Raw genomic sequence first — 21,979 nt, 5'->3', positions numbered from 1 at the left:
GTACGGAGAGGTAAGGAGATGGGAGAAAAAGTATGGCTCTCTAATGAGCACTTTATCCTGGAACCTGACTACAGCCTTGCGCTCTCACCACTCACAAGCGTGTGCTGGTACCTTGACCTTGGGTGCCATCATCCTCAGCATGTTCAGCTGCTTTCTCAGTGAATATATATAATAGCAATTTATTTCTTGCTCCAGATATTAAGAGAAAATCTGATCAAAAAGATGAACTTTATGGATCAAAACCTGAAACCCAACTAACTGAAGTCAGCTAGAGATTTTGTTCCATTTCTGCTGTTAGGAGAAAAGGGCAGATGAGAAGAAAACCTGGCGTTATTGGCGACCAACTAAAAGTTGTGTAGTCGGCACCTGAGAGTTTAGTTTCCTGTGCTGTGTACCCTCAGAATGTGGAACACGGGCTCAAGTTGCTGACTTGGGAATCTACAAAATCATCCATCATTTAATAAATTATTTTAAAACTTGTCATTTAGAGTGTATTCTTTTTTATAAAAAATGTTTATTTATTTTGAGAGAGAGAGAGAGAGCACACGAGTGGGACAGGGGCAGAGAGAGAGGGAGAGAGAGAATCCCAAGCAGACTCCTCACTGTCCACACAGAGCCCAGTGCGGGGCTCGATCTCATGAACGGCGAGATCATGAGCTAAGCTGAAATCGAGAGTCAGAGTCTTAACCAACCGAGCCATGTAGATGCCTCTAGAGTGTATTCTGAGCTAAGACAAGAAGGTGGACTTAGATACAAGTGAGTCAGATGAGGAACTGTTAGAACTAATAGGTGAATTTAGCTTGGAGGAGAGAAAAAGCTCAACGTACGGAACACCAACAGCTTTCCTATAGATCACCAATATGGAAATGGTGGAAATGATCCCATTAAAACAGCAAATAAAGCTACAAAGTTACTGGGGATAAATTCAATAAAACTATCTTTAAAAATCACAAGAACTACAAAGCTTTCCTGAAGGCTGTAGAAAATAAATCTGAGTAGATAGAGAACTATACCAGGTTAATTGATAGGAAGCCTCAATATTGTAAAGATACTCATGGTTCCCTAATTAATCTATGCAGTTAATGAAACCCAATCAAACTAATAAGATTTTCTTCGAACATGAAACTGGTTGTAAATTTATATGGAAGGGTAAGTTCAAGATAATTTTGAAAAAGAATAACAAAGAGGTGGTATTTGCCCTATGAGATAGCAAGGTATTATAAAGTAACAGTAATTAAAACAGTGAGTATTGGTATAAAAAAAGGATTAATGGGAGCAGAAAAAAATGAAGCACAGATTCTTGTATCTTTGGGGAATTTGCTACATGATTGAAACATTTAAATGTTGAGAAGATAGTTCAAAAATAGTTTGGGGATATTTTGCTATTTAGATGAACAATGCGATTTATATCCCTACCATACCTTATACACAAAAGTAAGCTTCAAATAGATTAAATATCTAACTATAAATTATTTAACATTAAAATTAGTAAGAGAAACTATAAGAGAGAATGTTTTAATAACTTTAGTAACAGGAAAAGCTTTCTTAAGGTAAAAAAATCAACAGACATGAAAGAAAAATCTGATAAACCTAACTGGATAAAAATTCAAATTCTGCACCATAAGACAATAGAAAATTATAAAACAGGGGTAAACTTAGAGAAATTAATTACATATATGATATTCTATTTTGTAACTTATAAAACTTATAAAATATAAAAATTAAATATAAAATATAAATAAAATTTAGGTAAAAATATAAAATAAGATATTTGTATTTCTAATTATAAAATAGAATAGTATATAATATATAACTTATATATATAAAAAATCAGTCCAAAGTTTTAAGAATTTATTTAAATAAATTCAAATATGTTAACAATAATTCAACATAAGGTTGGACAAACACTAGGTAGAAAATCCCCAGAAGAAACAAAAATGGTCAATAAAAATATAAGATATTCAACCTTGTCAAAATAAAAGAAATGCAAACTCAAGCAATAAGAAGCTAGCAGAAGGGCAAAAACTTAAAACCTTGCCAATATCAAATACTGGCAAGACTGAAGAAACAGGTTTTCATACACTGTAGGAATGTTAATTTATATGGTCACATTGGAGAGCAATTTGACCTAAAATTGCTAAATTCGCTAACATTGACCCAAAATTTCTCTAAAGGAATTTTTGCATGTGCTACACGGAGGCAGGTAAGAATGCTGGATGCAGTGTTTTTGTCATAGCAAATATTAGAAACAATCTAAATGTCAATCAATAGGGGGATGAATAAATATATAATATAATCATGCAATGCAATATTTTACAGAAGGTACCAAAAGTAAGCTAGGAAAACATTTTAAATGAAAAAACAAGTTGCAAAGTGATATCAGGGGTAGACACAAGCCAATCCATATGTTTTCTATAACTACATTCTAATTTTTAAAAAATGGATACATACCAACTTTACCTTGCAACCAAAGCAGAGTAACCGGGAACTAGATCTACCCTCTTGCCTGAAACAAGAACAGCAAAAAGCCCAAATAAAATATATGAAACAACAGTTTTTAAGGCACTACACATCAGACAAAAAGGGCCAGTGATCCCTAAGAGCCGGGATATAAGCGAGGTGATTCCTTCCTGTGCTTGCCCCAGCTTACCGCCTTGAGAGAATTTCCAGGGTGCGGCCCAGAGAAAGGGATCCGAGGCAGAGTCTTATGGACTCCCTGATGTGAAGAACTGTGGCTAGAAGTCACAGGACAGGAAGCTGTAGAGACTTCGCAGAAAGGTCCTCAGAGACCCATGGGATGTCCCTCTTGACTACTCAGCATACCATTTGCTGATAGATGCGTTCATGTTGGAAATGACCCACAGTTGGGGAGGATGATGAGACGGACTGTAGTAGAAGATCAGAGGGAACAGTACCCGGGGCTCACTCAGAGCCACGAATAGTGCTTACCAGTCCAACCAGACTGCAAATACCTTGTATTTCATAGGAATTTGGTAGATTACACAGAAGAGTCTTGCCTCAGTACCGGTAAGTAATTACCCCTGGACTGATCAGGCACTGCCCCAGTCCCACCCAACAAATCTTAAAAGACCCAAAAGGATCAAACTCTTTTCAAGTAACTTAGCTGCATCCTGAAAAACTCAATAAATACAAATACAAAATATAGAAGCACAAAAATATCCAGTACCCAACAAGGCAAATGCACAGTGTCTGGGATATAAAGATACTAGGCTTGCAAGAAGTAGGACAATGTAGGCTAATAATGAGGAGAAAAATTAGGTAATTAAAAGTAACCCAGACCTGACACAAATGTTAGAATTAATGGAGAACATGAGGGGTGCCTGGGTGGCTCAGTCGATTGAGCGTCTGACTTCAGCTCAGGTCATGATCTCACAGTTTGTGAGTTTGGGCATCGGGCTCTGTGCTGACAGCTTGGAGCCTGCAGCCTGCTTTGAATTCTGTGTCTCCCTCTCTCTCTGCCCCTCTCCTGCTCATACTCTGTCTCTCTCTCTCTGTCTCTCAAAAATAAATAAATATTTTTAAAAAATTAAAAAAAGCATTTTCAAAAAAAACCCCAGAATTAACGGAGAACATTAAAACTTTTATTATACCTGTATTCCATAGGTTCAACAAGCTATGTAGAGACACGGAAACTATTAAAAAACCCAAAGTAAAACTTTCAGAGATTAAAACCATAATACTTGAGGTTAAAAAAAAAAAAAAAAAGACTAGATGGGATTAGCAGCAGCTAAAACATTGCAAAAGAAAAGATTAGTGGCTTTAAGACACCGCAATTGAAAGCACTGAAAATGAACCTCAGGGATGGGGCACCTGGGTGGCTCTGTCTGACTCTGGCTCAGGTCATGATCTTGCGGTCCATGGTTTTGAACCCCGCGTCAGGCTCTGTGCTAACAGCTCAGAGCCTAGAGCCTGCTTTGGATTCTGCTTCCCTCTCTCTGCCCCTCCCCTGCTCACGTGGTCTCTCTCTCTCTCTGTCTCCCTCTCTCTCTCTCTCTCTCTCTCAAATAAACATAAAAAAAAAGAAAAGAAAAGAAAATGAACTTCGGGGAGAGTAATTCTACAAAAATGAAAATAACTGTGGGACAACTTCAAGTCACCTAATATACACGTAAAATACATGTAAATGAAATCCCTGAAATGGAAAGATGGTGGGGGGCCAAAAATTATTTGCAGAAAGAATGGCTGAAAGGTTTCCAAATTAGACGAAAACCTTAAACACACAGATCCAAAAATGCTCAGTGAACACCCAGCACCAGAAACATGGAAACAACTTCACCAAGCCCCACACACTCCCATTTGCTCAAAGCCATAGACAAAGACTAAGTCTTAAAGTGGCCACAGGAAAAAAAGATACATGACAGAGTGACCAAACTAAGAATAACAACAGATTTCTTATCGGAAACCATGCAAGCCAGGAGACAGTGGATCAGTATGTTTAAAGGACATAGAATTGTACACCCAGTAGAAATGTATTTCAAAAATGAAGGTGAAGCTTTTTTTTTTTTAGACATGTAGAAGTTGAAAGAGTTCATCTCTGGCAGACCTGCACTAAAGGGGTCAGTGTATTTGAAAGCTAATAGGTTTTATTGAAAGCAAAATAGTGACAATGTATGCAGAGTTTATAATCTATGTGAAGGTAAAATTGACTCAAAAGCAGGAAGGAGAGAAATGGAAGTACACACTTTTAAGGCTCTAATGCAGGAATTATTAAAATATCATTTAAAGCTATACTGTGATATGTTAAAGATGTATACAATCACCGAAATAACACGAATGAGAGTTATGGCTAGCTAATAAGCCAATAAAGGAGATAAGATGAAATCAGAAATAATACAGCGTGGCAGTTTCTTAAAAAATTACATGTAGGACCACCTGGGTGGCTCAGTCAGTTGCGTGTCTGACTCTTTCGATTTCAGTTCAGCTCACGATCCCCGGGTGGTGGGATCGAGCCCCACATCAGACTCCATGCTGACGGTGGAGCCTGCTTAAGATTTTCTTTCTCTCTCTCTCTTCCTCTGCCCCTCTCCCTGCTCATGTGCTCTCTCTCTCTAAAAAAAAAAAAAAAAAAAAAAAAAAGTCGGGGCGGGGGCACCTGGGTGTCTCAGCTGGTTAAGTGACCGACTCTTGATTTCGGCTCAGGTCATGATCTTATGGTTTATGAGTTCAATCCCCACTGCCTTTGTGACAGTGCAGAGCCTGATTGAGATTCTCTCTCTCTCCCTCTTTTTCTCTGACCTCCTGTGTACTCTTTCTCTCTCTCTCAAAATAAATACAAAGTAAATGTATACCTACTATATGGTCCAGCCATTCCACCCTTACTCATTCACTCCAGAGCAATTAAAACATATTTAAAAGATTTGTGCATGAATATAAAACCTAAAACTATAAGACATCTAGAAGAAAACAGAGGAGAAATTTTTGTGGCTTTGGGCTAAGCAAAGATTTCTTAGGTACAACACCAAAATCACATACCTATTAAAAAATGTAAATATTGGACTTCAACAAATTTTAAAACTTTTCCTTTTCTAAAGAAACTTAGAATAATGGAAAGGGCAGCCACTGCTGGGAGAGAATATTTGTAAAACATGTGTTCGACAAAGGACTTTTTGCCAAAACGTGAAAAGAACCCTCAACATAAGGAAACAAACAACCCAATGGAAAATGTATAAAACATTCAAAGAATCATTTGACCACAGAAGTTGGCAAATAAACACAAGGATAGATACTCACATCAGTAGTACTTTAGGGAATTCTAATTAAAACCATAATGAGATACTGCTTGACACGTGTTAGGATGGCTAAACTAACAGACTGACCATACCAGATGTTGGCAAGGATATGGAGGAGCTGGGATTCCCATGCCCTGGTGGTTGCAGTGTTAAGGAGTACCACCTGTTTGGAAAACCACTTGGCGGTTTCTTAAAAATGTAAATGTATACCTACAACATGATCTTGCTATTCTACATCTTTACCCAAGTTTTTTAAAATCTCATGTCCAGACAAAGACTGGTGCACAGTTCAGTGCAACTTTATTTGTAATAACTCCAAATTGGAAACAGCCCAGATGTCCATCAATGGGTGAATGGATAAAAATATTGAGGTATACCTTTAGCATGGAAGCCTACTCGGTAATAAAAGGAATGAACTGGGGCATCTGGGTGGCTCAGTTGGTTAAGCATCCTGCTCTTGGTTTCAGCCCAGGTCATGATCTCACCGGTTGAGATCAAGTCCCATGTGGGGGCTCTGTGCACGGTCAGTGCAGAGCCTGCTTGGGATTCTCTCTCTCTCCTTCTCTCTCTGCCCCTCCCCCCCCCCACTCTTTCTGTCTCTCTTTCAAAATAAATAAACTTTAAAAAAAAAGGAACGCACTATTATCACTAACAACATGGATGAATCTCAAAATAGTTATGCTGAGTGAGAGAGGCCAGAAAAAAGGAGGAGTACTTAATGTATGACTCCATGTATATAAACCTATTGAAACACAAACTCATCTCTAGTGATAGAAAGCTGATCTTTGGGTGCCTGTGATTGAGGATGGGGAGGGAAGAATGATCACAAAGAGAGATGAGTAAACTTGAGAGGTGGATAGGTTCACCACATAGAGCTTGGGGTAAAGACTTCATAAATGTATACGTATGTCAAAAGTTATCCAACTGAACAGTTTAAATATGTGTAGTTGGTTGTATGATAATTATACCTCAATAAAGCTGTTTCATTTTGTTTGTTTTTTTTTAAGGATGGATACTTGCCAAACTCATAACAGTGTCTAATAAGGGCTATCTCTGGGCAACAGGGAAAGGACCAGGACTGGAAGAGATTAATGCTTACAGAGGCTTCAGCTTTTTTGGTAGTGTTCTAACTTTATATGTAAATATTTATTTATGTATGTATTATTTAAAAAATTTTATATAGAAAATTTGGAAATAATTTTATAAAGGTGTCTGCTTAACAAAATCAGTCTTGACTCGCCTCACCCCCCCATAAACATTGTCTCCCGGACTGATCTGTTTGCAAAGATTCAGTCACTTGAAAAACTATCCGTCATTCTCCTCCTCTTCCAGACTTTGAATTGTTTGACATTGCAGACTGCGAAATGAATATGAAAGTAGCCACTGATTTTTTAAAATCTATTTTACAGACTAAGTGGTGGTTAGCATATTTGAAATCATTTGAGACATTTCCTATCTGAGGTTACACCATTAGCATTTCACTCCTTTGTGTCACACTATTTTGATCTCTTCCGACTTCAGCTGAGGTCATGATCTCACGGTCCGTGGGTTCGAATCCTGTCAGGCTCCGTGCTGACAGCTCGGAGCCTGGAGCCTGCTTCAGATTGTGTGTCTCCCACTCTCTCTGCCCCTCCCCCACTCACGCTCTGTCTCTCTCACTCTCAAAAATGAATAAATGTTAAAAAAAAGTTTTAATGCAAATAGTTTCATGCCATGAACAATTATTTTTATCCAATCAGGTTTTCTCTGGGGAACATGGGAGCACTAGGAAGAGAGGAAATAATGAAGAGGAGCAAGGGAGTGCACCAGGAGATAGGCAGAGGGCACCAAAGGCAAGCACAAGTACACAGGACATGTGCGTGAACAATCTCAAACCAACATCTGGAACATTGCAGTTTCTGTGGAAGACGCTTGTACTTTTTTTTATCAGTTAAGTTACAGTTGGTGCAACTAGCATGGAGGTCAGTTTAATTCAGTTGAGACAGAAGGGGAGGTCTAAGCTGCACATTGCAGAATATCATTTCTTATAGGTTAACAGAATTCCGTTGATCTTTCTTTCGTGATCATTAAGCACTTGCATTTTAGGGGCGCCTGGGTGGCTCAGTCGGTTAAGCGTCCAACTTTGGCTCAGGTCGTGATCTCACGGTTGGTGAGGTCAAGCCCCACGTTGGACTCTCTGCTCTCAGTACACAGCCCGCTTCGGATCCTCTGCACGCCCCCCAAAATAAAAACATTAAAAAAAAAACTTGCATTTTGGAAATGCCCATCACCAGTATTTTGATAAAAGCTCTCTCAGCTTTAGGACTCCTTGTTTCTTTTGTTGAGAGGAGGGATTGTCACTTTATCTGTTTTGACGGGCAACTTCTTATGATAGTCCAAAACTTTCCATTGCAGTCAGGGTGAAGACTTGAAGGTATGGAAAGAGGACTAATCCTCATCCCTTTCCTCCCCCACCTCCTCCCCCAGCCAAACGATCCAACCAATTACGAATACTAAACTCAAGTTTTTTTTAAAGCTTTTTTCTTCTTTTAATAAAATGTATTTATTTCGACAGAGAGTGAGTGGGGAAGGGGCAAAGAGAGAGGCAGAGAGAGAATCCCCAGCAGGCTCTGCACTGTCAGCACAGAGCCTGATGTGGAGCTTGAACCCATGAACTGGGAGACCATAAGCCAAGCTGAAACCAAGAACTGGATGCTTAACCAACTGAGCCACTCAGGTGCCCTAGTCATGTTCTCAACAGAGTATGGGATTGAGAATTATGGATGTGAATTTGGGTATAAGAAGAAAATAAGCTAGAGAAGAAGAATTTTAAGTGCACAAAAATAGTCACTTCAGCTGAAGTATAACTAAGAAATAAAGGAAAAGTAGTAGTACCTAAATGTGCAATGATAGTAGAGTGGTTGAGTTAGGATACATGAATGATGGATCACAAAGGTATACTGATACAACAATAAAATCATTATTTTGCTTTCAAATACTGAAAACTTTATAATGGCCAGCATGCAGCCTGAAAGTCATCACTCCTCCCTGACAACAAGTAAAAGGCTCAACAAACTGGAAAGTCAACAGCCCTCCTTGGATCCATCAGAGAAGTGGGGTCACAGTGGGGTCCACTGCTTTCGTATCTGGGGAAACCAAGTACAGAGGATTACAATCCACCAGAACAGAAACCAATAGCAGAGACCTTCAGTGGAACTAGTACCAAGACAGGAAAACGAGAACTATAATTGATGAATTACTGAGGGCTCAGTATGGACTTCTGAGAAATAAAAACTCCAGGGGCAACCACACACATTTACGAAGTTTACCTCCAGGAGTTTGACCAGGTTCTCGCCGTGAATATCAGCACCAAGAGGAGAAAAGGAATCATTTCGAAATACGCATAGAAATCTATTCTGAACAAGCCCTCCAGAGCCTAAACTATGGGGGTTTTATCACAGCCTAGCCAACTCGGAGGAAGGAAATGTCCAATTTCAGCTGGCTCTAACCCTCCACATGGGGAAAGGAAATACCCAACTCCAACCCTCTCTAGCAATTTTGTCTCTTCTAGGAGGGAGAGTGGACTGAGAAGCATTTGTGAAGTTTGCAGTCCAGAGGCACAGAGTTACTAAAAGACTGACACCAAATAACAGGACTACAGAGTGCTTCCTCTCCCCCACACTCACCACCACATTACTAAAGGGCATGTACTGAAGGCCTATGGACTGCAGTTCCTTTTACCTAGTCCTTCATGTCTGGCTATCAAGAAAAAAGTGACATAGCATACTAACAAGGCAAACAACACAGTTTGAAGAAAGAAAACAAGTAGGAGAACCAGCCTCACCTCAGACAGGGCAAGGATTTGGGAGTGAGCAACCAGAAAACTGAAACTATGATGAATATGTTGTGGGCTCTAATGGATAAAGTAGATGGCACGCAAGAACACACTGACAAGTTAATCAAGGAGATGTAAATTCTCTGAAAAAAATTTGTTAAACGCTAGAAATTAAACAAAACAAAACAAAACAAAACACCAAACCACGAACAGAAATGAAGAATGCTTTTGATTGGCTCATTAGCAGATGGAATTTGGCTGAGGAGAAAAACTCAGAGTTTCAAGATAAGTCAGTAGGAAATTCCAAAATGGAAAAGGGAAAGAAGACAAAAGAAAGAAAGAAATCCTAAAACAAAATATTCAGGAACCAAAAAATAACTAAAAAAGTTTTAACATACATGTAATGGGAATATCAGAAGGAGAAGAAAGAGAAAAAGGAACAAAAGAAATATATGAAGTGATCATAACTGAGAAAATTCCTACATTAATGTCAGACACCACCCCACAGATCCAGGAATCTCAGAGAACACCAAGCAGGATAAATGCCAAAAACAAATACCAAAACAAAACAAACAAAAAGTATACCTAAGCATATTATATTCAAACTTCAGAAAAGCAATGACAAAGAAAAAATAAGTCAGAGAATAAAAACACCTTATCTGTAGAGGAATAAAATTAAGAATTGCATCCAACTTTTGCTCAGAAACTATGCAGGCAAGAAGATAGTGGAGGGCGCCTGGCTGGCTCAGTCAGTAGAGCATGCGACTCTTGATCTCAGGGTCATGAATTCGAGCCTCATGTTGGGCATGGAGCCTACTTAAAAAAAAACAAAAAAAACAGCGAAATAAAGAAGACAGTGGAGTGCAGTATGCAACCTAGAATTCTGCACCCTGCACACTTATTCTTCAAAATTGAAAGAGAAGTAAAGATTTTCTAAAAATTGAGGAAATTTATTACCAGTAGACCTGCCTTACAAGAAATATTAAAAGAAGTTCTTTAGAGAAAAGGAAAATAATATAGATCAAAAACTCAGATCCACATAAAAAAAGGAAGAACATCAGGCAAGCAATATGTGAAGGTAAAATAAAAACTTATTTTTCTTATTTTTAATTGATCTAACTAATAACAAGTTGTTCAAAATAACAGGAGCAACAATGTATTCAATTATATATGCTTATGTACACATACAGGTTTATGTATGCTTGTTGTATAAGTGAAATGAGTGACAGCAATGATACAAGGATGTGTGGAAGGAATTAGGATTACTTTATTATTATAAGATACTTATCTGCACTATTTTAAAGTAAGTGGCTTGTATTAGTTATTATATTGCAAACTCTAGGACAACCACTAAAAAAAGTTTTCAGAAAAAGTAATATAATTGCTATGCTAAGAAGGAAGAGAAAATGTAATCACATAAAATGCTCAATTAAAACTACAAAAGGCAGAGGAAGATAAAAACAGGAACAAAGAAGAAAGGCAACAAATGGAAAATAGTGACAAATACAGGAGATATTAGCACAAAAATATCAGGGCACCTGGGTAGCTCAGTGGGTTAAACGTCCAACTTCAGCTCAGGTCATGATCTCACAGTTCGTGGGTTCAAGCCCTGTGTTGGGCTCTGTGCTGATAGCTCAGAACCTGGAGCCTGCTTCAGATTATTTGTCTCCCTCTCTCTCTGCCCCTCCCCACCTCTCAAAAATAAACATTTAAAAATTTTTTTTAAAAGTACAACGATATCAAATAATCACTTTAAAGGTTAATGGTCTAAATACACCAACTAAAAGAGACTGTCAGAGTGGATCAAAAAACAAGATTCAACTCTATGTTGTCTAACATATATATAAACATATATAAAATAAAATATAAATAAACATTTAAATAAAAATATATAAATACATATAAAATAAGTTTCTAACCGGAAACTTATTTTAAACATAAAGAAACATACATAGATTAAAAGTAATGGAATGGAGAGATAATATATCATGTTAACACTAATACAAAGAATGCAGAAGTAGCTGTATTAATTTCTGACAGAGCAGACTCCAGAGCAAAGAAATTCATCAGAGAGAATTACATAATAATAAAGGGATCAATTTTCCAGGAAGACTTAACAACTCTTAATGTGTACGTGTCTAACAATGCATGAGGCAAAAAACAGCTAGAGTATAGGGAGAAATAGATGAATTCATTATTACAGTTGGAGAATTCCACATCCTCTGTCAGAGATGGGCAGATCCAGTAGAAAACCAGTAAGGACATAGTTGAATTCAACAGCACCATTAATCAAGTGGACATAATCTACATCTATCAACTATTTTATTCAAGTACAGCAGAATTCTTGATAAAGAACATGTATAAAAAACAATACTTAATGGTGAGAAACTGTAAGTTTTGCTGCTAAGATCAGCACAAGATAAGGATGTCCCTTCTCAACACTCCTTGTCAACATCATATTGGAAGTTTTAGCTAATGCAATAAGACAAGAAAAGGAAATTAAAATATACTGATTGGGAAGGAAGAAATAAAACTGTCTGTTTGCAGATGACATGATAATTTATTTAGGAAAAAAAAATGTCAAAAAACTCCTGGAACCAATAAGCAATCATTGCAAGGTTGTAGGATACAAGGTTAAAACACAAAAGTCAATCACTTTTCTGTATACGAGCAATGAATAATTGGAATTAGAAATTACAAACACAATACCTTTTGCATTAGCACCTCCAAAAATGAAATACTTAGTTATAAATGTAACAAAATATGTATAACATCTATTGGAGGTAAATTATAAAACCCAAATGAAAATAATCAGAGAATAACTAGGTAAGTAGAGAGATATTCCATGTTCATGGATAGGAAGACTCAATATTGTCAAGATGTCAGCTATTCTCAATTTGATCTATAGATGCAACAGAATCCCAATAAAAGTTCCAGAAAGTTATTTTGTGGATACCACCATATTGATTCTATATTTTAGATGGAGAGGTCAAAGACTCAGTATAGCCAACACAATATTGAAGGAGAACAGCAAAGTCAGATTGACAAAAATCAACTTCAAGACTTACTATAGAACTACAGTAATCAAGACAGTAGGATTGGCAAAAGAAGAGACAAACACATCAATTAAACAGAATAAAGAGCCCATCAATAGACCCACATGAATATAGTCATATAGTCAACTGATCTTTGACAAAGGAGCAAAAATATTCTTTTCAACAAATGGTGCTGGAACAACTGGACATGCATATACCGAAAAAAAAAGAAAAAGAGAAAATAGAAAAAAAGAAAAAAAAAGAATCTAGACAGAGATCTTACACCCTTCAAAATTAACTCAAAATGGATTATATACCTAAATGTAAATGCACAATTCTAAGACAGGTGACAACACTGGAGAAAACCAAAAGGACCTGGGGTATGGCAATGGCTTTTTAGATACAACACCAAAGGCATGATCCATGAAAGAAATAATTGATAAGCTGGACTTCACTAAAACTAAGAACTTCTGCTCTGCAAAAGACACTGTCAAGAGAAAGAACACAAGCCACTTACTGGGAGAAGAATAATTGCAAAAGACATATCTTATAGAGGACTATTACTCAAAATATACAAAGAGCTATTAAAACTCAACCATAAGAAAATGAACAACCTGATTTAAAAGCTGCCAAAGGACTTGAACAGATACCTCACTGAAAAAGATACAGAGATGGAAACAAGCATATGAAAAGATGCTCTGATGCTCCACATTGTGTGTCATGAGGGAACTGTAAATTACAATTACACCCATAACAATAATACATCTATTAGAATGACAAAAATCCAAAACACTGACAACATAAAATGCTGTTGATGATGTTGAACAAGAGAAACTCCCATTTGTTGCTGGCGAGAACACAAAATGGTACAGCCACTTTGGAAGACAGTTAGGCAGTTTCTTATAAAACTGAACATACTCTTACCATATGATCCAGCAGTTGTGTTCCTTGGTACTTATTCAAGAGTTGAAAACTATATGCATGCAAAAACCTGCACACAGATGTTTATAATTGCTTTACTCATAATTGCTGAAAGTTGGACGCAACCAAGATGTCCTTCAGTGAGAAAATGGATAAATGAACTGTGGTCCATCTAGACAGTGGGATATTATTCAGCAATAAAAAGAAATGGCTACCAAGCAATGAAGAGACATGGAAGAAACTTAAAATTCATATTAATAAGTCAAAGAAGTCAATCTGAAGAAGATGCTGTATGACTCCAACCATATGACCTTCTGGAAAGGGCAGAACTGTGGAGACAGTAAAAAAAGCAGTGGTTTGTAGTGGTTAGGGAAGAGAAGGATGGATAGGCAGAGCACAGAGGATTTTTAGGGCAGTGACACTATTCTTTATGATACTGTAATAGTAGATACATATCACTACACATTTGTCAAAACACATACAATTTACAATACCAAGAGTGAACTCTAATGTAAGCTGTGGACCTTGGGTGACAATGATGTATCAGTGTAGGGTCAGTGAATGTGACAGATGTATCACTGTGGTGCAGGATGTTGGTAGTGGAGAAGGCTGTGTAAATGTGGAGAATGGAAATAAATGGAAAATCCCTACCTTCTGCTCAATTACTGTGAACCCCAAACTCCAAAAATTAAAGTCTATTTTTTAAAAAAGATCTTTATTATGCAAGACCATACAAAACAAGAATGCATATCAAGAGAGAAATAATATTTAAATGAGGACAAAAAGCTTGAGTAATTTGTACTTGGGGATTTTTGGTAGTACATTTGTAAGAAGTTCACACTGTCATTAACAACTGTTTATCTGTTCAAAGCAGAAGTAACATAAACAAATAGTAATGAAAACTCACATATAACATTTAAAATTGCCATCTATGAGCTCTTAAGAAATGGAACAAAATTGCTGTCTATCCAATATTTCTAGGTTTATAAGGGTTGTGGGGAATGAAAGCTGAAATTAAATTTAAATTTATGATTTTTAAAAAAAAATTTTTTTTTCAACGTTTATTTATTTTTGGGACAGAGAGAGACAGAGCATGAACGGGGGAGGGGCAGAGAGAGAGAGGGAGACACAGAATCGGAAACAGGCTCCAGGCTCTGAGCCATCAGCCCAGAGCCTGACGCGGGGCTCGAACTCACGGACCGCGAGATCGTGACCTGGCTGAAGTCGGACGCTTAACCGACTGCGCCACCCAGGCGCCACTAAATTTTATGATTTTTAAAAGATCAGATAATACAAAGAAGACCCCTCTGAGTAATGAAGAAATGAATATGGTAGCAGAAGATGAGAAAATGCTACATCCCTGTCAGCTCTCATTCTCTGACACCCTGGCACTTAGTGGAGACTCAATAACTATTTGATGAATAGAAAATGGTACTCTTTGACACTTCTGAGATTTTCACTAAGGCCTCTTGGTATTGCCATAGTAAATGAAGCTTGTAAATTGATTTTTTTTTTAAATACATATAGAATGTTTACACTGCAAACACCTGCAAACAATTGAAGTTTTAGAATATATATATTTTTAATGTTTATTTTTGAGAGAGAGCGTGAGCATAAGTAGGGGAGGGGGAGAGAGACAGAGGGAGACACGGAAGCCAAAGCACATTCCAGGCTCTGAGCTTTCAGTACAGAGATGGACACAGGGCTTGAACTCACAAACTATGAGATCATGACCTGAGCCGAAGTCGGATGCTTAATGGACTGAGCCACCGAGACACCCCTGAAGTTTTAGAATATTTTATTCAGCAGAGAGGATCAAAATGACAAATTTTCAGGATGGGAGTTAATATATGGGATTTAAAAAAATGATTGACGTCCTTTTAAAAGACAGTTGACTATTTAAACAAAAAGTGTAACTCACTCAGAGAATTACCACATTATTTATTTGGGTGGAAAGGACCCGGGGGCCCATTTTGCAGAGGAGGAAATAAAATCACTAACAGGCCTCATGCCTTGTACAGTGATGAGCTAGAATCTAGGCCTCTAGACCAAGGGACCCTGTACTGGAATGTCTGTAGAACCATGTTACTCTTTCTTGTGTGCCAACAAATGTTTGGCCAGTTAAGAGTACAGTAACAATGAGTTACGTAAAGTTATAATAATTATCAGTGTCTTGAAAAAATCTTGTAAAATTCCCACAGCTAGAGAAAGTTATCTGTGAAACATCTCTACTGAAATGTCTCCTTGCTGTTACAAATTTAACATAGCAAAAAGAAAACAAAATTCTACTAATGGAATGTTCAGTAGGGGGAGCCACTGACAACAATGATAGTTTTTGCTAGCAGAACAATTTTATTGCAGAAACAGATGAAAGCAGTCAGGTAGACAGAGCCAAGGGCTGGAGGGATTTTTAACGTTACCGTGCCCCTGCCACCCCCCCCCCCCCAAAAACCCAAACCTAAATCAAAATAAAAACCAATGGCCAAGATTTCAAGTTTGCTACTAAAGGTATAACATGGTTCTAAGAAGGGCAAATGACAAGATCAAAATTAGATTTTTAGAAGATGGAACTATTTGATACAGTAAGATCATGTAAATTATAAATTACCAGGAATAGAATATATAGAGGGTGCAGCAAGGAAAATTTTTTCACCTGATCTGATTAAGGAGTGGTTGAGGCCTGAATTAAAGTAATGTAGGGCACCTGGGTGGCTCAGTCAGTTGAGTGTCCAACTCTTGATTTCAGCTCAGGTCATGATCTCATGGTTTGTGGGATAGAGCACTGCATCAGGCTCCACTCTGGGTGTGGAAATTTTGAAGGAAAAAACCCTAGAACAACAGCAATAATAACACCTACTGTTTATTGATCCAGACCCTGTGCTAAGTCAACTGAATGAACCATCCGTGGTGGGCAAAGGGCCCACTGAAGCCGGAGCATAACCACCATTTGTCACCAGCACCCAGCATTTCCTGAGAGCCAGGCATGGAGCTCCGACTGGAGCTGAAAATGCTCAGGGCCCTCACTGCTCCTTCCTCTTCTCAGGGGAAGACTGGCATGTCCACAGTGCAGTGTGACAAGCTCTTTAATAGAGGGAGTGCCAAGGGATGGAGCTGGGTGGGAGCCACTAAGTTAGCAACAGATTTTCAGGGGAGGTGATGCGTGAATGCCACCCGAAAGAAGGAGTACGAATGTGCCAGGAGGCAGCACAGTGCATCTGCGAAACTACCGCAAGTTCTGGACAACTGGTCACAGCATCTGGTGGGAGGGGGATGGGTTGGAGGGGGAGGTTGGTGACTGCGGCTAAGCCCAGAGAATGAACTTAGGGGTGAGATGGTTTGTGTACTACATTGACGAATTGAGATACTACACTGTGGGAGTGCAGAATCATAATCGTAATAGAGTATTTCATTGAATTTTAGCTCTTATCAATGGTAAGATGCACTATGTTTTATGTACTGCTAGGAAAGGGAAGCACTGTCAGTTGAACTATGACATTGTGAAGTACAAGATGCATGTGGCCTTAAGGGGTATTAAAATTGGGGGGCAGGGAGACAAATCTTGCAACCAACAAATTATAGTCATAGAATAATTTAGAAAGGGTGAACATCTGGAAAAACCAAGACACCGATTATTGTTTAGTATGTGCCCCAAACTACCTTAACTCTTAGAACAAGAGACCTGCCAGGTATCCTTCCCTTCCTGACATTCCACAGCAGTTACACGCAAGGTGCAGGGGGCAGCCAATGCCATCAGGCGCCATGTGCCATGTACAGATTCTGCGAGCAATGGCCTTTCGGAGAGGAAAGGGTGGAGAGTGGGTTTTCTGAGGTAGAGAACTACTAACCGGAAGAGTAGGGAAATTGACAAACACAGAATCGGGGTGAATGTTCATGTATGCCACCAGGAGGCAGAGTCTGAAATTTCACTTCTCAGAGATCTTTGGGCTCCTCAGAAAATTAAATATTTTTCATTTGGGACAGAACATTCAGGGTCAATGTAATCTATTTTGGGTTCCTGGTTCACTCATCAGAAATGTTTCATAGGCTTCCCTGGCACAAGGAATGGGTTTTGAGAGCTCAGGGGTAAAGTCCTGACAGAAGCAGGCCACAATGTTTATGACAAACTATCCACAGAGAGGGGAACAGACAAAAAGCCAGATGGGTCTGACCCTGCAGATAAGGGTTGGTCTGGCAACAGGGGCAGATGGGAAGTGCGCACATCCTGCTAGAAGATCTAGAAAAGAGATAAGACCCCTCGTGAAAAAACCACTGGGAGAGGAGAGCAGCAGGTGCTGAGAGGCGCTCTGCCTTTGTCTGAGGGACCCCTGCCTGAGGCCGGCACCAGGGTGTTGCAAGGGAGCTGAACAACCTTGAACTCTTGAGAATTGGGTTGGAGGGAAGAAGTTGGTGGAGGAAGATCCAAAACTTGGGTAGGAACCACAACTAAAGCGGCTGGGACAGAGGTGAAACCCAGCGTCTTACAGTAACCACTTCTTTCTTTGAAACTTGACAGAGCATTGAGGATCAGTCCCTGGGCATTTCACCTCCAGAACAACCTTGTTGCTCCCCATCGAAGGCAGTGAATCTTCCCAGGGATGGAGGACCACGACAATGATTTTTGGCATCACTTGAGCAGCTTGAAGAGTCATCAGCTCACACCCAGCAGGAGACAGCTTTCTGCAAAACGCATTCCAGGCCTTCTCCATTGTTCCCATAGCTTCCAGCTCCTCTTTGGGGTGTTGCTTTTCCCCATGAGCCCTCAGGCCCCTTTGGACTACCCAGGGCACTTGTTGTGGTCTCCCAAGTGTAATTCAGCTTATTTCCCATAATCAAAAGTTACTAGTGATGTTTCTTGTTATCAAAACCTTCATAAATGATGGAAGGCCATACACTATGGGGTCAGTGGTTAGAAAATGTTGGCCTTCTCTAAAAATACAGTAATTTAAATTAGAACCTTTTATGTATGCCCCAACTAATTAATTAGCAAATCTTTTTGTCTATAATGTGCATGATAATTTCAAAATTGAAGTATCAAAATTCCCTAAAAAGGTATATCCCTTACCTCAAAAAATTTACTTGTTCTTGGTAAGACATATATAGGGAGATAGAAGTGTCTAGAGTTGGATAATAGATCGTCAAATGACTGATACAGAGAGTAAGTGCTATATCACATTCAGTAGAGAAAGAAATACGAGAGAAAAGGGATCCTTCCGAGTTGTGAAGTTCACAAAACCAACAAGAGCCGAAACTCTCGTTGGCCTTTGAATGACTGGATGGGAGTTGGGGTGAGCAGAGGTGGGAGCAGACAAGGAGACGGTGTAGAGAGTCATACAGTGAGAAAGCAAACAATAATGAGAGAACATTTTCTTAAAGATTATTAAGGGAGATAAGGTTAGAAAGAAGAGGAGGGGACCAACTGAAGAGGACCCTAAATCCCAGCCAGCAACCTGTTAGTGCCGTTGAAAGTGTTAAGTATGATGGGTTACATGATGACATCTTTTTAGGATGAAATTTTAGAATCACAGAAATTAATATTGCTTGGATTATGCATGCTTTACAATAGGTATTGGGATTGGAAATTAAGGACTAGACACATGTATGTTTCATCTTGTTCCTTCTGAAGAGCACATCTACTCTTCAGCATTATTTCTTTAATTGTAATATAATCTGGTTTTACATGATAAACTTTTTCTTCTTCTTCTTTGTTTTTGTAGAATATGTGCTTCAGTGATACAAAAGTAACCTGAATCTGTAGTGAGAGATTATCGATTCGAAGGACAGGATTCTAAAAAGAAAATAACATCGTGATGTGAACTGTCAATTTTTATGTTTTCTCTATTTTCTTTCTTTTCTTTTTCTTTCGTTCAAAACTATGTTTTCTCTATTTTATTTCTTTTCCCTTTCTTTCTTTCTTTCTTTCTTTCTTTCTTTCTTTCTTTCTTAATTTATTTTGAAAGAGATAGAGGGGGCAAGTGAGTTAGGGGCAGAGAGAGAGGGAGAGAGAGAAGAGGGGCTCACCTGACTGGGGACTCAAACTCACTAACCGTGAGGTCGTGACCTGACCCGAAGTCGGACACTTAACCGACTGAGCCACCCAGGCGCCCCTGTTTTCTCTATTTTCTACCAGAATCAGTTTATTAAATGTGTATCCACAGTAGTGTCTGAGCAGGCCTCTTCCTATGAATTATTCACTGTAAGCTTAAAAATCTTAGTCCAAACGTCCTAGTTTGGGGTTTGAATAATATTGCCACCCTGTCTGTGTAGACTTCCGTGTCAGGCACAAACTTAGATATTATCAGCCTCAATCTCAAGGATATAGTGAAGAGTTAAATGGATTATTTCGTCAGCAGGAATGAATTCTGGTGCACTCTGTTTTTCTGGAATCCTGATTTGTTGATTTCATAAAATGTTTCAGACAGTATATATATATATATAGTATATATAAAACAACAAAGGAAGAAAACACCCTTAGTTTCTGTTTCTAGCAAGGATACAGTGATATGGACTCGATTCATTGTCCAGCCTAAACAAGCCCCTAAACAGACAACATAGATGAAACAATGGGTTTCAATTAACCATTAATCCAGCAAAGAACAATGATCTCTGAGCGAGAAAACAAAGATGGTGAGCCCTAGTTGTCACAGCACCACCTGGAGAAAGTTCTCAGCCCCGTCGGGGTGCAGCTGGTAAGCGCCTGGAGGCCACAAAACACCGCTGGGAGAAGAGCCCTACTTTGGAAGGTCGGGGCCAAATCCTGGGCCCCGGGAGAGGGGCTCAATTTCGAGCCTGTGGGGTCGCTGACGGCAGTGCGCAAGGAGGGACCCGGGGAGAGGGCTGCCGGCCGAGAGAAGGACTCCCCGCGCGCACCTCCTCTTGTTTTGGAGGCCCTCGTGGTCCTACCTCATTTGCCGCCGTGGAGCCCGAAGTCCCAGGGAGGCGGAGCGGCCTCCGCAGCTGTAGTTCCCGGGTTCTGCCGGCCCCCTGCCCCGCCTTCCGGCGGGAGGCCTCCTCGCGGTCGCGCGAGACCACAACTCCCACAAGGCCCCGCGCTCGGAGGGGGCGTGGCCGGGGCGAAGGGGCGGGGTCTGCGCGGTGGGTCGAGGCTGCGGGGCAGGTACAGTCACGGCCCTCAGCATCTCGGCCTCCCCACCGGGCGTCCAGAAGCTCGGGAGCTTTCTCATCGCTGGATTGGCACGGGACACCTGGAGTCACTCAAGTCCGGGAGCGTCGTCTCGAACCGGCGCTCGATGGGCTGCGTGTGCCTAAGTGTTGGTTGGGGAGGCACAGTGCTAGCGACTGGGTGGCATTGAAGCTGCTGCTAGTCCTGGGCTGCCTGGGGAGCCTGAGGAAGTTACAGGTGCTGGTAGGGGAATCCCGGGGGAAAATCGGAGCCCAAACCAGCATTTGAGACTAGGAGCCCGAAGCTAACAATAACCGCTAAAGTCCTTTACTTTCAGCTGAAAAGAAGGGAAGATGGCAACCAAACCAATGGGACGTCTGCTGGAACTGTTAGATCTGATTTTCATAATTCTTTACCTGCCAACCATAGCTTTTGTCTTTTTATGCCTTGTGTTGCCTTCTGGAAGAATTCCTTAGCTTGATATCCCATCTCTCTGGTTTGGTTTTGAGCAGTGCCTCTTCTGCTGTTCAGTCCATCTCTTATTTCAGTAGCTGCTTGTATTCCCGAGATCTCGGTTAATTCTTTTCCTAACCGCTTGCTCTCATTTCATGATGAGAAATTCTTGCTTATCCCTATGATTATTTTAATTATACCAATGTTAAAGTCTTGATCACTTTTCTTTTGCAAATTCTCTCTCTCTCTCTCTCAAAAAGAAAAGAGGGACATGAGTGGCTCAGTCGGTGTAGCCAATTTAGGCTTGGGTCCTGATCCCAGGGTCGTGGGATTGAGCCCCATGTGGGGCTCCACACAGCGTGTGGAACCTGCTTAAGATCCTCCCCCCCACCCCCCCCACCACCCCCTCTCTCTCAGTTCTGGAGGTTAGAAGTCCAAGATCAACGTGCCAGCAAGGCTGGGTTCTGGTGAGCCTTCTCTGCTTGGCTGATAGATAGCTATCTTTTCACCACGTCCTCAGGTGGCCTCTTCTCTGCGGGCACTCACAGGCAAGGTGGGCAGAGAGAGCCACGGTGTCTCTCCCCCTTCTTGTGAGGACATCAGTGCTAGCAGATCAGGATCCTTAGGTCCTCATTTAACCATTATCACATCCATATAGGCCCTATCTCCAAAAGCAGTCATCTAGGGGATTAGGAATGCTACATATGACCTGGGGGACACAATTCAGTCTATAATAATCAGTGCAGGAAAAAAAGAACAACAACCCATGGAATGAATTCTAGAGTAATCATGTTGTAAGGTAAGTGGGTGTAAAAAAGCACTTCCAAAGTCCATTTGGGTGTTAGTGCTAGAGGCTAATGGGAAAGTCCCACATCTTCCCTTTGGA

General features: G+C 39.9%; 1 protein-coding gene across 4 annotated transcripts in view; it reads right to left on the bottom strand.

Moving 5' to 3' along the window:
• The window catches only part of EDARADD (EDAR associated via death domain), a 93,037-nt gene extending 72,494 nt beyond the window's left edge, over positions 1-20,543 (bottom strand). Inside the window, exons 1-2 of one of the 4 annotated variants that reach the window (XM_053207414.1) lie at positions 20,421-20,543; positions 2,452-2,506 (exon numbers count right to left, since the gene is read on the bottom strand). In XM_053207414.1, coding sequence (XP_053063389.1) covers positions 2,452-2,506; positions 20,421-20,425 — 60 coding nt within the window. In that variant the 5' untranslated portion in view covers positions 20,426-20,543. The remainder of the gene's footprint in view (positions 1-2,451; positions 2,507-20,420) is intronic. The other 3 variants (XM_053207415.1, XM_027046888.2, XM_053207416.1) reach the window with 3 other exon arrangements.
• Positions 20,544-21,979: the final 1,436 nt, after the last annotated feature.

This window comes from Acinonyx jubatus, chromosome D2 (assembly GCF_027475565.1).
Source record: "Acinonyx jubatus isolate Ajub_Pintada_27869175 chromosome D2, VMU_Ajub_asm_v1.0, whole genome shotgun sequence".
In the NCBI taxonomy this organism is placed as follows: domain Eukaryota; kingdom Metazoa; phylum Chordata; class Mammalia; order Carnivora; family Felidae; genus Acinonyx; species Acinonyx jubatus.
The sequence above is the reverse complement of the archived record's forward strand: the minus strand, read 5'-3'. Positions and strand labels throughout refer to the sequence as shown.